Source organism: Tachypleus tridentatus, chromosome 2, assembly GCF_004210375.1.
Source record: "Tachypleus tridentatus isolate NWPU-2018 chromosome 2, ASM421037v1, whole genome shotgun sequence".
Taxonomy (NCBI): domain Eukaryota; kingdom Metazoa; phylum Arthropoda; class Merostomata; order Xiphosura; family Limulidae; genus Tachypleus; species Tachypleus tridentatus.
The window spans coordinates 123754234-123772542 of record NC_134826.1 but is presented as its reverse complement, the minus strand read 5'-3'; the positions used below and the strand labels follow the sequence as shown (position 1 = coordinate 123772542).

The following is an 18309-nucleotide window of genomic DNA, read 5'->3' as shown; positions in this document are numbered from 1 at the left end:
AACGTGTGTAATCTATGATCATGAGATACTGCACCTAGTTAGACCTTTCGTCCAGACTTAACAGTGTGATATATATCGTTATTCCTACTCTTATTTCGTTTAGAGAAGAAGGTGAACTTTTCTTCACTTATTTATAGCAACCAGCCATTATAACTGAATATATATAGAAACCAGCGTGCTGTGGTAAAGCTCTAACACGTCCTACGTGTCGAAAAAAGATTTTTTTCTTCGTCCCATATATGTATGTCTCCTTTCTTTACTGTTCTTTCATTTTATTAATTGCCAAACATTTCCTAAATCTACTGTTTATTATAAATGCTTATAATTGCCTGTAATCCCACACTGTTATAATTACAATTTGAAAAACTCTCTGGCTGAACTATAAAAAATAATAGCACACATTTTACCATTCATATCGCTTGTTTCTACAGACCTGTCAATCAGTCGTACTGCAATTACTGAACGGAAATAAAGAGAATGTTATAAACTTGTATATATTTAAAATTTTTCTTTTGTGTACTCTTTGTCCTGAATATTCAATTTCTTACAGTGTACTTTTATGCAACATGCATTTCAAAACTTTTTGTTTGTTTTGAAACCTCACCCAAAGCCACACAAGGTTCATTTGCGCATAGATATTTTTAATTTTACATTGATAGACTAGACGGAAGACAGATAGTCAAGAGTTCTGACCGCCAACTTTTGTGTTACTTTTGTATAATCAACCTATGTGATTTTTCTATCACTCTTACAGTGCACCCAGGGCCCCACTGGTGGCAATATTTCAAAACTAAGAAAGGAGTATTTTGGTATATTTCTAATTCTTCCAACTCGAAATTATAAAGTCAGAAATTACAATGTTGAAACCATAGCAATACCAATACCTAATATTCTGTAAATAAACCATAAAACTAATTTTAACGTTCACTTACTAAGTCTTAACAACATTATTGTTAATGTTTTATCATAAAGACAACGTCACAGTATTTGCAGAAATATTTTTACAATACTAATTTGAAACGTCAATAATATTGTTTTAGCCATATTAAAATACACGTATAATAACAATTCACTATATTACTGTACAAATACTATATTATCAAATGCACTCTGATATCTGTCTTTCTCAGGTGATAATGAACTTGTTTCCACTGAATTTGTTGAAGGCTACTACAATAAAACCACTGTGTATAATGGATAATGAGCTGCCAAAATCACCCAGACTGTGTCAATATACCATTACAAAAGGAAAACTTGGATTGTTAAAGAGAAATAGTAAATTGATGCAAAATTGATGATACGAGAAGCTAAGACATTTCAGTCCGTACATGTGAGTGATATGAAGTAGAGGACATATGGACGTTGTAATGAGATATTGACCTGTCAACCAAAAATTTATCTCTTCTTGGGTCATACAGACTTTGTAACGTGTTGTCAAATAAATGAATAAACCTGGCATTAAATCTATCATGCAGGACTTTAATCACAGCTCAGGATTAAAGGTTAACACATCCACCATGTACAGGTAATTGCCTATTGGTGGATTTCAAGGATGAACTACAACCTAAAAGCTGCTTAGAATAATTGTAAATCCAAATAACCACTTCTTATGTTGATTTGTATATCGAAACTGAGATGAAGGACGATAGAAACCATCATTTTATTGTTTGCATCGGACTGGATTACAGTGAAAACTGATATCATTACTATCTTCTAATCCAAACAAGCTACCTACACAGATCAGAACTAAAGATTCACATAGTAATTAAAATAATTAATTTAATATGTCTTTCCCACCAGATGTATGCAACGCCATAAAACGAAATTTTATAATGAGTAAAATGCATTAATTAATTAGTTTAGAATTATGATGTGGGTCTCTTTTAATTAAGTTGTAATTATGATGTGGATCGGTTTTAGTTAGAGTTATATTATGGTGTTGATCTCTTTCAGTTAGAGTTGAAATTGGAATCGTTATTTACGTTATTACAAGTTAAGACATAATACCTCTCACACCGTGACATGGTGAACGTTGCCTGAGTATGGTACTACAGAGAAACACAATACCCTATTGCACTCTGGGTCCAGTGGTTTGATTCTACATAAATAGCATATACAATTTGCTTTGGCTAACTCAAGTTCGTCACCTGAATCATTCTTAAAGACTTGAGAAAGCCTGCCTGAGGAGCAACACAAACAGAATTACAAAATCTCACTACACATTGAATGTAAGGGGAGTGAGGTTTGTTCTAGCAATTGTGAACAAATAACTGTTAAGAAGAATTCATAACAAAAGTTAGGCTATAACTAACATCAAAGGCAGTCCGCTATCTATTAAATCGTGCCCCATAAGTGAAACATGAAATTATTTATCAAGAAGTGTTTTCCAAATACTCTTGGGATTATATTTTGCATATAGAAGGTTCCTGTCACTGATAGTATTTATACCAATGTTATCGATAACGATACTCTTGTAAATATAATACTTATTAAACCCTGTTCTTTATGATAAATACAAATTGCTGAAAGTGACTTTTAAGATACTTAAGTGATGTATAGATCTATTTACAACAGTGTTTATCAGATTCTCTGCAACTAACAGCTTACATTAAAATAAATAGACAAAGTTAATAATATTTGTTGATAACAAGCTAAGCTGCAATTTGATCTTGTTTACGGCCACGTAGCAATACGATCTAGTAGTTGGAGAGTGGGTATGACTCGAGAAGACCTGAGTTAGTTAGGAGAAAGAAATTGGAATCTCAAAGAAAAGCAAAGAAAAGAAGACATGGGTATAATTTATTTGACGTTTCTCGTATCCCACCTGTAACGTTTCAAGAGTAGGAGAAGCTAAATAAAAATAAAACTAGTTAACTAGTCTTCCTGCTTTCTAGCAAAATATTAGTTTATTACCACAGAGATACCATTTCAGGTTGTTAAGGTTAAAATACGTAGTATAAATGGAAATAGTAAACTACCTATAAAGTTGGATTGACGTTTATTTAGACTTTCACGCACAAAACTAGTGCATGACTTATTATCGTTAATTCACCATTTTTTACTTTAATTCAAATATGCAAAACTTTTCGTTGTTGTTGTTAAGAAACCCCGCTAATGATCTCGTTGTTTTAACACAAAGTCTATACGGAGGTTGTTAACACTGAAGCAGTGTAATATGGAGCGTTTTAATAAGAAAAAAAAAAAGGTTTATGGCGTTATTGCTTGGTAAACGTAAATCTTCCTTAAATAGAAATTACTTTTAGGTAAAATTCACGATATTAAAAATTTAAAAGAAAAATAACTGTAACGTAGGAAGATGAAATTAAATCTTACACAGTTTAAACTGTGTTATGCTTCCCACTGTATCGTGCTTCATGTGATATACTAATTAAATGGTTAATTAAACACACGAATTAGTTATAGCTATGTAGCCGATACATGAGCCTGCAAATTTAAATAATCTGGATACATCTCCATCTAGTTGGACTTACTGTAATTGAATCTCGTACAAAATTCCCCACTTTATTTATAATAATCGGCCGAGTTTATTCTGATTTGTTTAAACCCAAGTGTATTAAAGCAAGACAGAGAACACAAGCAAAGACAGCACAGTTAGTATTAAGAGTCACATGACCCACCACTCACCTCTCCACCCAATCGTAACGCTGCTGCCGTCTCGGTTTGTCAGGATTGATGGAAACGGCTTACCTATAGAAGTAACAAGGATTACAAGATATAAAACTAATATATTGTCATATTATGATAAGACAAACAATATCTAAAGTACTCTAACAAATAACATGTTACAACAAATCTAAACATCTCAAAAATGATGTAATCAATCATATACAAGAAAAGAATGAATGGTGTTCAATAGTAATATTCACCAAAACATCTACAGTTAAGTATTATACTAGCAAGCATATCTTTTATACAAACAATGGTTCAGCAGTGTTGGAGAGGTGCGAAAAGTAGTCATGGAAGAAATGTGACAAACACAAAAACTTAATTTTTAATACCTCACCCCAAATATGCATTATAGTAAGATTAAGTCGTGCACTTTGCAATTAGCCATTTGCTCTTGACCTGTGGTGAATCATTTTACCAGTTTAAAGAACGTGCGAATATATTATAATATATTCATAAAAGTATATATTATTATACGTCATTCACATTACATTTGCAACGTACAGCGCCATCGAGGTCTTTCATTTCGTCCAATACCAAGCCGCTTGGAATACAAGACATATCTTTTTTGTGTGTGTATTAAGCACTAAGCTATACATATGAATAGGCTATCTGTCCTCTGCCTACAGTGGGTATTGAAACCAGATTTTTAGACTTACCCCTGAACCACCAGAGAGCAGACATAGTAGTGATATAGGCGTTACTGATATTATGAACATTAAATCCAGAGAGGGGACATTTGGATACCCCTGCTCTCTAGGATTTAGTATCATGGCTGATTTTTCTGCTGTTCAGACATAGAGGGGAAAGTTGTGGAAGGAGAGAAAAACAGAATAACGTGCTTCATGTTAAGTAATTTACATTGTGTTTCGTTGATCAATCTGAACGAACTTAAATATAGCACATGAATGTGGTTTCGATTAGGTCAAATATATTATGAGCATCATAAAAAGACAGTTGTTCACTTACTTGTTCTTCCATAAGAAAAATAAACAGAACTGGATTTTAAAAAAACTTCATGAAAAACGACGTTTTTTTTTTCTCCCGTTGCTATATAACTATGTATTTTGAGAGATAGTGAACATTTTATGAAACTCTAACAAACTATCTATTCACACTGGAATTTTCAACCACATGGTTGGCAAATATACTACCACAATTGTAATCTACAGCGATATGATTGGTAGTTTTAATGTCACATGGACAATACGGCCACAAGGTTCGCAGATACATTACCACAAGTAAACCTAAACCCATGTAACTGCTAGTTGTAACGCCACATTGAACAAAGAAACCAAACATATAAACTAAAACTAACCTTGTTTACTACTATCATGTATAGTAACCATAACTAATACAGCGAAGTATAGTAATGTTAGCTAATAAAATCAGATGTAGTGAAACTTTACAGTTTCTTTCGCCTAAGGTCAATTTTATATGTTACAAACAATACTCAAACCTAGTAGTCCTAGTCGCCCTATTAATTCTAATTGAGGTAAGCCTAATGAAAAGTCATCTGCTTATGTTGATCACCACATCAAAGATATCCCTCCAGGTTTGACATTGTATATTAAAGATACGAAGCGTTTACTGAAGATGATATCCAACATCAAGGCAATGGAAAGCTATCCAAATACTATTTTCTCCACTGCAGACGTTTCTTCTCTCTTCATAAACATTCCCCACGGCGAAGGCCTGAAAGCTCTAGAATATTCTCTGTTGAAACTATTGTAAACTTAGCTAATCTTGTTCTTACACTTAATAAATTTGAATTTAATAATGAGTTTTATATTTAGATAAAAGGCATCAAGCTATACCAACATTTTTATGGAGGATTTAGAGAAGAGACTGTTGGAAAGTTGTGCAGACAAACTAAACTTCTGAAGACGTCACATAGATGATATCTTTTTTATATGAATAGGAGACAAAGTGTCCTTACTACCCTTCTATAGACAGGCAACCTCCTTCCACGCTACTATTAAATTCATTCAAGGTTACTCCACTATCCGCATAAGTTTCTTAAATGTAACTCTAACATTACGAGGTGATATTATACATATTGATTTCCACCGAAAGCCAACTGAAAGACCACAATACTTACATTTTCAGTTGTCGCCCTCAATACACCACACACAATATTACATTCAATCAAGTTGTCACCCTCAATACACCACACACAATATTACATTCAATCAAGTTGTCACCCTCCATACACCACACATAATATTACATTCAATCAAGTTGTCACCCTCCATACACCACACACAATATTACATTCGGTCATATTACTTCCCTCAACACACCAGACACAATATTACATTCGGTCATATTACTTCCCTCAACACACCAGACACAATATTACATTCGGTCATATTACTTCCCTCAACACACCAGACACAATATTACAATCAATCATGTTACTTTCCTCAACACACCAGACACAATATTACATTCAGTCATGTTACTTTTCTCAACACACCAGACACAATATTACGTTCAGTCATGTTACTTCCCTCAACACACCAGACACAATATTACATTCAGTCATATTAGTTCTCTCAACACACCAGACACAATATTACGTTCAGTCATGTTACTTCCCTCAACACACGAGACACAATATTACGTTCAGTCATGTTACTTCCCTCAACACACCAGACACAATATTACGTTCAGTCATGTTACTTCCCTCAACACACCAGACACGATATTACATTCAGTCATGTTACTTCCCTCAACACACCAAACACAATATTACATTCAGTCATGTTACTTCCCTCAACACACCAGACACAATATTACGTTCAGTCATGTTACTTCCCTCAACATACCAGACACAATATTACAATCAATCATGTTACTTTCCTCAACACACCAGACACAATATTACATTCGGTCATGTTACTTTTCTCAACACACCAGACACAATATTACGTTCAATCATGTTACTTCCCTCAACACACCAGACACAATATTACATTCAGTCATATTAGTTCTCTCAACACACCAGACACAATATTACGTTCAGTCATGTTACTTCCCTCAACACACCAGACACACTATTACAATCAATCATGTTACTTCCCTCAACACACCAGACACAATATTACGTTCAGTCATGTTACTTCCCTCAACACACCAGACACAATTTTACGTTCAGTCATGTTACTTCCCTCAACACACCAGACACAATATTACATTCAGTCATGTTACTTCCCTCAACACACCAAACACAATATTACATTCAGTCATGTTACTTCCCTCAACACACCAAACACAATATTACGTTCAGTCATGTTACTTCCCTCAACATACCAGACACAATATTACATTCAGTCATGTTACTTCCCTCAACACACAAGACACAATATTACATTCGATCGAGCACTTAGATTAAAGAAAATCTGTTCAGACAGTGATGATCATCATATTTATTCGTTGAAACAGACAATAAACAAAAGAGGTAATATGCAAAATACAGCAAATCAACAAGTTGACAAATCTGATAATATACCTAGCAAATATATTCATGTATAGTAGCCTTAGGTACAGAGGCCTTGGCTAATATAATTATGTATTGTAGCCTTAAGGAGAAAATTTGAGGTATAGCACTCTTAGCATTTAATATGATGAGGTATAGTAGCCTTAGCTGATATAAATCAGGTATATGTGTGTATGTGTTTATATAGACGTTAAAGGAAGTTTTGGGAACACACAAGTGATACACGTACAAGTGTTATAAAGTAAGATGGTGAATTTATTATTGGTACGTAAATGACTATTATAAAAATTGCAAAAGAAATGCGAATAAGTTGTACCATGCTTTCGTATTCGAATCTCTTACTTCACATATAGTATGACATCTTGTTTTAATCGTAAAATATTATTTCATTTGTCTTAACATAAAACGGTAACGCCCTGTAACCTGAACATTTTCAAAAGATGGACCGTTCTTATTTTGGGGTAAGCTGGAAACATTTCGTATCACTCCACACAATTAAGGTAAGACGTCTGGTCACTTTCAGAATTTTTCTATTTTCACATAAGCTCACACAGTTTCAAAAATGTTATCACAGTCTTCCTTGAATACGAATCCCTACACGACGAGTCGTGTTCCTTAGGGAATGTATGATAGATGAGTAGCTGTTTGTATTTGTCACCAGTCAGAGTGCAATCTATTTCCTATAGGTCATTGACACCATTGGCTGAGATGAGCCCCCAACTTACACTGATACCCCACTACTCAGTGATCCGTTAGGGAGAGAACACTTTGGTATTCCTCTGTAAAATATACATATCTCCAGCTTTGATCATCACACTAGATGTGGTTCGATACCAATTTCACCCCTTTTGGTTTAGTTATCTCTTCTCAGTTTTCAGTAACCGTTTACGAGTAGCAACACTTCAATTTAGACCATTTCTTGCAATCTAACTATTTATGAGATGGCATTTATATCCATATTTAGATCAAAGTCATTGGCAAAAATATGTAATCGATCGTCATTTGTCTCGTAAAGTACATATTTAACATTACTTTTGAAAAATTTCAGTTTTCCACGTCAACTACTTCTATTCGTGTGCTCTCTTCGGATTATTTCATTTATCTCCTTTTGAAACACTAAAATATTGTTATCGTCTTTCGCATAGAATTCCCTAACCAGCCAAAACTTTCATTTCTACACGGTTCTTCTGGGGGATTTTAGCCTTGGAAGCTATAAACAGACAAACACTACACCTACTGCTGGACGTAATATGACTACGTGTACTTTTGTTGGCTTAATACTGGTGAGACGTAATACTAATTCATTGTCATACATCAGTCACTTTAGAAGTAGTCACTTGATTCAAGTAAAATTCTATAAAGCTATAAATTATTATTTATTGTTACAGTTCAGTTAGAACTGAAGGTCGTTAACCACCTCTAAGACCAGGTAACAGTTATCCATTGTTACACACCATTTAAAACTAGATATCTTTACATCCAGTTGATGCGATCAGATAATGTAACTGTTGTATCTAAACCTGGACTTCAGCTGACATTCTCAGCTACATATAGAAAACGCTATACCTGTCATGAAACATTAATCCAGCATGACTTGCGATACATCATGCAGCATTTAGAAACAATGACAGAGAATACAGTAAAGAATGAATGATAAAATAATAAAGAAATTTTGTTTAGCCTAAAGTAAAAAAAAAAAGGTTAAAACAAAGATTAAACCATGACATTGACGTAAGCATTTTTATTATATTAATATATAAAATGTTAATAACTAAAATAATTCTGTTGAGCAATGGCGTTGCCAACTGACTGGAGGTACTAAACAACATTTTCGGTCCCCTCCACCCACTCATTATAAAATATTAACTGTATTTTCACCACAAACTAATAGGATTTACCAATACAAAACATCCTCGTTAAAAATACATGTGAAATAAGAAGAATGTTTGGAGTAGCGCATTAATAAAACACATAAAAGGTGTCTGATTTTGATCAAAATCGTTTTAAAACCACTTTCGAAAAAAAATAAAGTTACATGATCGTATAAAAGTTCACTTCCTAAATCATAATTGATACTAATGATTAGCAACTCAGACAAACGATCCTCAGCCAATGCTAACCACAAGAATGTTTTTATCATCAGTTTTAACTTAGTAAAAATGAAACAAAAAACTCTCTACGGAAACTGAGTGTTACAATAATTATCATTGAGTTGTTTTTATATCTGTTTTATTAATTAATTAATTAACATACGACTAAAGCGGGCAAAAGCCAAAGTCCTGATTAAAGAAGACTGAACTTATTGGGGTCCAAAGCAATTGCTTAATCTGCTTATGCCTAGCGCCACCATTGTTGTTGAACGTCGCTAATAAAAAACGAAAACCGTAACCAACTATTCTGTGTGAAGTAAGTTGAATGTTACTCTATTCTTTCGATCAAAATACTTTCAAGCTCCTTTGCGTTTAACTGTCTCTACGCTCACGTAATACTGTCCTCGTAATATTCATCATAAAGACCTGCACAATAGTAAATCCTAACAACTGCAAGCAACAATGGACATCTGCTTGAAAAGATCTTTTATGTAAGCCTTCCTGCGTACAGGTTCTGCTATATCACAAAAAGAAAATTTAACATACAAAGGATTATTTGGAATCTCACCACCAGGAGAAACTTTTCTATTTTCCCATGCACTTTATAAATATAAAGAATAACAAGGATGTCCTATCGAGACGCTGAAGTTCTAACAAAAAAAAAGAAACTGTGCTTGAATAATGGGTGTGATCTGAAGAAAACTCTGAAGGAAAAATGCTTTAAGTAGACACTGCAACATGACGTTTTTTTCTTAAGTCATGGCGTCCGGCATGGCCAAGCGTGTTAAGGCGTGCGACTCGTAATCTGAGGGTCGCGGGTTCGCATCCCCGTCGCGCCAAACATGCTCGCCCTCCCAGCCGTGGAGGCGTTATAATGTGACGGTCAATCCCACTATTCGTTGGTAATAGGGTAGCCCAAGAGTTGGCGGTGGGTGGTGATGACTAGCTGCCTTCCCTCTAGTCTTACACTGCTAAATTAGGGACGGCTAGCACAGATAGCCCTCGAGTAGCTTTGTGCGAAATTCAAAAACAAACAAATTCTTAAGTCATGACAACTGATATACAAAAACACAGTTTTCAAGAATTATCGGGCCTGGCATGGCCTAGTGCGTTAAGACGTGCGCTTCGTAATCTGAGGGTCGCGGGTTCGCGCCCGAGTCGCGCCAAACATGCTCGCCCTCCCAGCCGTGGGGGCGTTATAATGTGACGGTCAATCCCACTATTCGTTGGTAAAAGAGTAGCCCAAGAGTTGGCGGTGGGTGGTGATGACTAGCTGCCTTCCCTCTAGTCTTACACTGCTAAATTAGGGACGTCTAGCACAGATAGCCCTCGAGTAGCTTTGTGGGAAATTCCAAAAAAACCAAACTCAAGAATTGTTTTGTGAAACATAAAATTAGTTTATGTAGTAATATGAAGTATTAGTTCTGTCACTTTATTGTTAATCTATTGTTAGAACAATTAAAATATCAAAAGTCAACAAACAAACAGCTTTTCGTTCACTAAATTTGAATTTTAAACATATACAAAACTAAAGGTAAAATACTGTGATTTATTAAATTTCGTAATTTTTTTCAATATTCAAGAAGTAATGATTAAATCATTTCCACAGTTTCACAAAGTTCGTGTCGGAATCTGTTTTTGAATATAGATTACTATTTCTCACACCAGTTCACTAAAACCAATAGCATGCGATTACTTTAAAGAACAGGGGCCGATCAGGAGAATAACACAAACAACCGATAAATAAAAAGCATTTTTTAAATTCAAACCAAGTTTCGGCCAGATACACTCGCTTTCCTTTAGATACACTCTTTCAGGTGAGTTTAATAAAGTTTCTTTAAGTTAGTGGTTATTCGTTTTCCTATCCTTGACCTATTCTTTAAGTAAGAAATGTGCTCAATAAGTTGGTTTTGTTGATATTGATGGTTTTTACCACCAAGCTACACTAGCACCCTCACATCAGAAATTCACTCAATAAGCTGGTGTTGTTGATATTGATGGCTTTTTTAACACCAAGCTACACTAGCACCCTCACGTCAGAAATGCATTCAATAAGCTGGTGTTGTTGATATTGATGGCTTTTTTAACACCAAGCTACACTAGCACCCTCACGTCAGAAATGCATTCAATAAGCTGGTGTTGTTGATATTGCTGGTTTTTAACACAGAGTTTCACTAGCATCCTGAAGTCAGAGATGCACTCAGTAAGCTGGTGTTATTGATACTGATGGTTTTTAACAGAAAGCTACATTAGGATCCTTAAGTCAGAGTTTGGCATTACAAGTCCAAGAACGTACCGCTAGAAGAAAAACTGGTAGTATAAAATATTGTTAAATACTACATTTGCAAACTCTCGACCTTGAGTTTTCTATGATTGGAAGAAAACTGAGTTTTTTTGGCTTTTTTTCTTATTCAAACCTGTAATCGTATATGGTGTAACGTTCCATCAAAACTGAAGTGTACCGAACTTCCTTATCTTTACGTTTCGTGGGAGTTGATAGCGTTTACGCCCGACAAACTAACTGGAACAGCCCAACAAGTTAGCCTACACAGTAAGGTTTTTCTCTAAGAAATAGTATGAACAAATAACAATAGGTCATGAAGGTATCAAAGGTCATGGCACTTTTTCAATGGTACTCATGAAATAAATTGTACATCCAACCTAAGTTATCGTGTGGAAACACATAAACGCCTTTTTCTGTTGTCCTCCTCCCAAGTTTATTCACTTGTTCTCAACTGTCCAACCACAGGAATTAAAAATAACTATTATAACTTTCTGGAACATATTAATGTGGGCTGACAACACAAGATACACCTTGAATGAAAGTAAAGAAAGTAAAACGAAGATCTTCAAATATTGTTTCTGGAAAACAAACACATGCATAACGTAAGCAAAATGGCTGACTGTAAATTCCGTTAACTTCTTTAAATAAAGTGAAGCATGATATCAGTTAGTGATGGTCTCCAAAGACTGGTAGAACCAAAGTCAATATCAGAACTGGTATTTCAGTATTATCTCATTTAATACGCAAAAAGATCCATTTCCTCACTAAACTGTATGGACACTGTGGTCAACGTAACAAAATGACCGAAGTTTATATCATCTACGGAAATAGTTTTGTTGTGTATTTAAAAAATTGCAACCGAAAATAGAATTATTATACAAAAATGTCATTTTGGCATATTTGATCATTTTAAATATAAGAATAGTTTACTTGCATTATGATTCATTTGAACATTTGACTTTTTTGTTTACACTTTCTCATAAATTCTACCTATCTAAGCTGCAATCATCCATCGTTGGATGTAGCTCTCTATCAGACCAGTCCAGTATTTCCTATTCTTAGCATACGGAGACCATCCGGTTCTTCCTTCCTACACTATATCACCTCTCCATCATCTGGTTTGCTTTACTTAGATTTTCTTCCTATCCTAGGTTGTCATTCCATTAATCTTACTGTTAACCTATTATTGAAATGCCTTGCTACATGCTTAGTCCATTTCCATTTAATTTTTAGAATGCCTCTTAATGCATATCTTATATTTATTGTTTGTTTTTAATTTTGTCATTTCTCCATCTGTCTTGTAGTGTTTTATGAAATATTTTTTCTTTCCATAGCTTTCTGTGTGGTATTTTTTTTCGTTAGTGCCCATGTTTGGCAGCCATATATTAATTAAAGTTGGTAATACACATTGATCCATGATCTTTTTTTCTTCGCAGTAATGGTAACATCTTGATCCTCTTATAATTTATTTATACATTCCAAACCATTGCCACGTTGCCTTTGTTCTTACCTAATTTCTTCCCTTGTTGCGTTTTCCATTTTGAAGATTTGTCCTAAGTGTTTGTACTCCAACATTCTTCTGTATCACGATAGTTCGCCTTACTCTTATTTATTTTTAATCCAGTTTTCTTACTACTGACATTCAAACTGTTTCCATCTGTTTTTGTTGAATTTGTAAAGAGAATTTCACCATCTGCAAATCTTAGATCTGTTCATTTCTCGGTATCTATTTTTATACCTTCATCCGCTGACTCAATTTTCTGAATATTTTTTGCAAAGTTGCTGTAAACAGTGAACTATTGACAAGTATATTAGTAATCAAATGAAAAGTTTTGTTTGATTTTGTTGAAGTTCTCGCAAAATTACACGAGAGTATTCTTTGGAACTGATAGACTACAGGGAAGACAGCAAAGGCTACTCTTGTCTTACCAAATACTAGGAGTTGATCGTTTTTCTTATATTGCTCCCACGGTCCCAGAGTGCAAAGAAATTTTTCAGCAACGGGACACAAATACGAAACCTTAAATGCACAGTTCGGCACGCTAGCTATTCGGTTCTAAATGAAAAAGTGCAAGTTTGAACCATTTAGATAGATCAGCCCGTGTCAAACGAACTGATATAGTCACAAAGATAATTTATTTATTGAGTGTTTTAAGTTAGGGGTGCAAGTTACACGTTTGAATACATCTGAACAATTTGCGAATAATTCAAATGGAGTTATTCGAGAATGGTTTTATTCAAACACGTTTATCTTGCTTAATCTGTTTCAAATGTATTTTTTTCATGGTATAACCTAAGGTTCTTAAAAAGAAACAACCATGTAATAAAACTGTTATCAGAAATATTCAGTAAAAACTTACAACAAAAGGAGATTGCAGTTAGCTAGTAAAAATAAGCTTAACTTAAATGACTCCTATAGGTACTTCACGCTACAATTTCTAATATAATGTGGTGCTTTATTGATGCGTCTCCAAAAATTGTTTTCTCTATAACTTTAAGTTTAATACAAAAATGTTTCACACCTACTCCTTAGTTAGATTTCTCCCTGCAACAAACTTGTGGTGTTTAGCGTACTGTATAATCAATATTTCTTATTTTGAGAGTTTTCCTCAGCCCGACATGGTCAGGTGGTTAAAGCACTCGACTTATAATCTAAGGGTCGCGGTATCTCGAATCCCTATCATACCAAACATGATCGCCCTTTCAGTCGTGGGGCGTTATATGTGACGGTTAATCCCACTATTCGTGGGTGGTGATGACTAGTTGCCTTCCCTCGAGTCTTACACTGCAGAATTAGGTACGGTTAGCATAGATAGCTCTGGTGTAGCTTTGCACGAATTTTGAAATCAAACAAACAGTTTCCCTTTCTCAGATAGTAGATGAGAGGTCAACTTTAATCTACATCTACCTACGCTTTGTTTCTCATATAAAGTAGCTAAATTTAGATCGGAAGGAAAATTTGAACGTAATTCTCAGTTTCACCATATAACACATAAAAAATTCATTAGAAGCACCTCTTAACTTACTAAAAATGGTGGTCACTGAGAGTTGTGTTAGTAAACTGAATATCCAGCGACTCCATTCAAAATGCGCTTCAGATAATCCGAATATTGTTTTCAAAACAAAATTGCGCGTCCTCGTTACGGCCTGGCATGGCCAAGCGCGTAAGGCGTGAGACTCGTAATCCGAGGGTCGCGATTTCGCGCCCGCGTCGCGCTAAACATGCTCGCCCTCCCAGCCGTGGGGGCGTATAATGTGACGGTCAATCCCACTATTCGTTGGTAAAAGAGTAGCCCAAGAGTTGGCGGTGGGTGGTGATGACTAGTTGCCTTCCCTCTAGTCTTACACTGCTTAATTAGGGACGGCTAGCACAGATAGCCCTCGAGTAGCCTTGTGCGAAATTCCAAAACAAACAAACAAACAAGTGTCCTCGTTATTTGAAATTATGAACCATTTTCCGATCGATTTTTTTATTTTGTGAAAAACGTTGTGTTTTGTTGAATTATCCAGTATAAAATTTAATAATTACGCAATATTCTATAATACAGAAAGTTTGCACAATCTTACTACAACGAATAAACGGTAGGTCTGCCTTTGCTGGATTTTATTACTAACCTTCGAATAACTTGTCATACATGGATCCTGTTTGAAAATATATGTATTTTTTGCAACAAAAAACGCATTTACAACTACATTTATTGGTTTTCAACTGTCATTTTAAAGTTTATTTTAGTGAACACAATGTCTAAAATGCTTATAGAACTTCATAAGTTTATAAAGTGTAATTTTTATCACTTGCACTTCTTTAAGTTTCAGGTAATATGCTATACCTAGTTTTTAATAAACCAATAACGGTAAACAAAATAAAAAAAATTAAACTGTGGTACTAAATCTATTGTATATTTCAGCAATTTTGGAAAGAAAAATGGGGTAAAAATATGAAAAAGCTAATAACTAAATTTTCTTTTGGTGCCTTTGGAATAAAACAGGTTATTTTCTCCATGCTCTGATTTTGGCCATGAAAAGGTCTTGGAAAATTAGTTAAACTGGACCTCACCTATTGCAGTATTAAACATATAAGATATACGTGGTCTTAGTACATAAAAAAATTTGAGCGTCATTATAATAATTGATCTTTAAAAGGTTTTTTTATCTTAAGAATATTCCCTACAAAAAAAGACCACAATAAAAGGATATCAAAGAACAAAATTAAATGAGTTGAGGCACAAATACTTTTTGCTTATCAGATAGTTACTTCTTCCCTGTTAGTTTTATACCATAATACTGTATTTATCCACTACTCACAACTTCTAGGACAAAGCAGAAATCCTATTACACAAACCCAAGCACTGGTCCCAGTATTAAACACTGAGCAAAGATCACATCTTAAAGTGAGAAATGGTATTACTTTAAAACTGAACAGTGATTCAACTTTAAAACTACACAATGGTCGTATCTGATTATCAAAAGTGAGTAATGGTATTACTCCTCAAAGTTATGGTTCTGACTTTAAAGTCACAATATTTTAAAACTGAACAGTAAAGCTGCAGCTATAAACAGAATTGGATTTTTTACAAGTAAACAGTGATCGTTACTCTAACACTAGGCAATGGTCCAAACCTATAATGGTGAAAGTGGTCCTTTCTTTTAAAACCTAGTTGCAGTCATGTTCCTTAAAAATTGACAAGTAATCCAAACCTTTAAAATCACTATTTAAAACTACGTAGTAATCTGAAATGTCTTACAATCGAACAGTGATCCAACTTTTATAACTAAGCAGTGATATTATCCTTTGAAGATGAAGAGGTCTCATCCTTTAAAAATGAACAACAGTTTCTCCCATAACAAAGAATAATGTTCCATTCTTAAACTTAAATAAACTTAAATAGTGGTCTTATCTCATAAAACAGAATAATGATCTTATCTAACAAAATGGAAAGTAGTCTCATCCCATAAAACTGAATAGTGTTCCTATCCCACAAATCTAAATGATGGTCTTATCCCATAAAACTCATAAGTGATCTCACTCCATAACTAAACAGTGGACTGACTGTATAAAATTGAACAGTTGACTTCGCCACATATCTTAGTACTGAGCAATGTTTTATAATTCAGTACTAATACTCTCATTAAATTCTGATTTTATCCTTTAAAATGGTAATTTTTGTATCCTTTAACACTGAAGAGTTATCAGACCTTTAACAAAAGAAAGGTAGTCTTATACAATGGTTTTATCCTCTAAAATATATTATTTTCTGGTAGTGAAATGCGATCATATAGTAACAAATTATGTAACTTTTATCCTTAGTTATTTATGGTTAAGAAATGGTTTTACATTCTGACACTGAATCAGTGGTCATAAAATTCTAAATTAAGAAGTTTTGTCTTCCAATAGTGAAGAAAATATTTTATTTTTTGACGTGGAAAACCTGAACATTTGTTAAAAATTGAGTAATTATGACATTTGGAGTTAATACTTTTTGAAAATCTATACATTTCAGTCGTATACCATAAAATCAAGACATTTTTAAAGTATCTCTGCCTACACAGTATTGTGCTACCATCTAGCGAGTTACTTTTTAACTAATTAAATACCAAAAATAATTTATATATTGTTAACATTATTTTATCTTAGAAAGCACACATTTATTATAAAAATAACTTCATAAAATATTATTGTTAATTAGGATAAAAACATTACTGGTTAGTTAGTTCTCAAATGAACAAGTAATTTTTGTTGTTATTACGTGTAATCCGGAAAAAAAAAAAAACATAAATTTTCGAATTAACAACGGGAGTATGAATATCTAAACTCACCTAAAGGCGAAAACCGGAGTAACCGTTCATCTCGAAGTGAAGTTGTCTCTGAAAGGTCACTGTCTTCGTCTTCCTCTAACAAAGGAGGTGGCGCTGATACCTCGTACCCCCAACGCCGCCGAAAAGCTTGTCGGCCCCCGTCCAACCTAACACGCGGGAGGTCCACGAACAATCGGTCTCCAATCTACCAGAACAAAAACACAAATAACAGAAAATTGTGTTGTCAAAATATTATAGCGCATATATTTTAATTTTCAGAAATGAATTTTTTTCAGTCGGAAAATAAGTCCTAAACTGAGTATTTAATGTCTCGGCGGCTTCCATCAAAATCAACGTACTGCATATGGATCTGTATCAAAATCTGAAAGATCAGGTACTACAGAAGACGACTTCTTCCCTCCTGTACAGTTGTTATAATCATCGTGCAAAATAGACCATTATGTCTGTTAAATGTTAAATTAATTAATTTTATGTGCGAGATGTGCACCGTTTACAACCTTTAGTTACAACCCCTTTCAAAGTCATATCCATCCATATACCAAGTGTAGCATTTTGTATCGGAATATATATTTATTTATTCGCTTGTCATGACAAATAGTTCTGTGTATCGCGACACATTAATTTCACTAATTCATAATAAAAGTATTAGACATAAATACCCTAATTAATACGTTTATTATAAATCAGTTAAATGATACTTTAGTGGCCTGTTACTACTCTTAAAGTATGTATTAACTGCACAGAGGTACTTAAGCATATTTTCATCATGTATGAAATGGCGAGACAGTGAATTCTTGTTGGTTTTTTTAAATTTCGTGCAAAAATACACAAGGACTATCTGAGCTAGCCGTCCCTAATCTGGCGTTATCTAGATTGATAGGGATTTGAAACCACGAACCGTAAATTATAAGTCAAGCGCCCCAACAATC

At 34.2% G+C, this 18309-nt stretch overlaps 1 protein-coding gene across 5 annotated transcripts in view; it reads right to left on the bottom strand.

The window, feature by feature from the left end:
- LOC143245005 (ras GTPase-activating protein nGAP-like) overlaps positions 1-18309 on the bottom strand; it is a 250976-nt gene that overhangs the window by 104447 nt on the left and 128220 nt on the right. For 4 of the 5 annotated variants that reach the window (XM_076490726.1, XM_076490729.1, XM_076490725.1 and 1 more), the window contains 2 exons: positions 17381-17564; positions 3646-3708 (listed from right to left, as the gene is read on the bottom strand). In XM_076490726.1, coding sequence (XP_076346841.1) covers positions 3646-3708; positions 17381-17564 — 247 coding nt within the window. The remainder of the gene's footprint in view (positions 1-3645; positions 3709-17380; positions 17565-18309) is intronic. The other variant, XM_076490727.1, reaches the window with a different exon arrangement.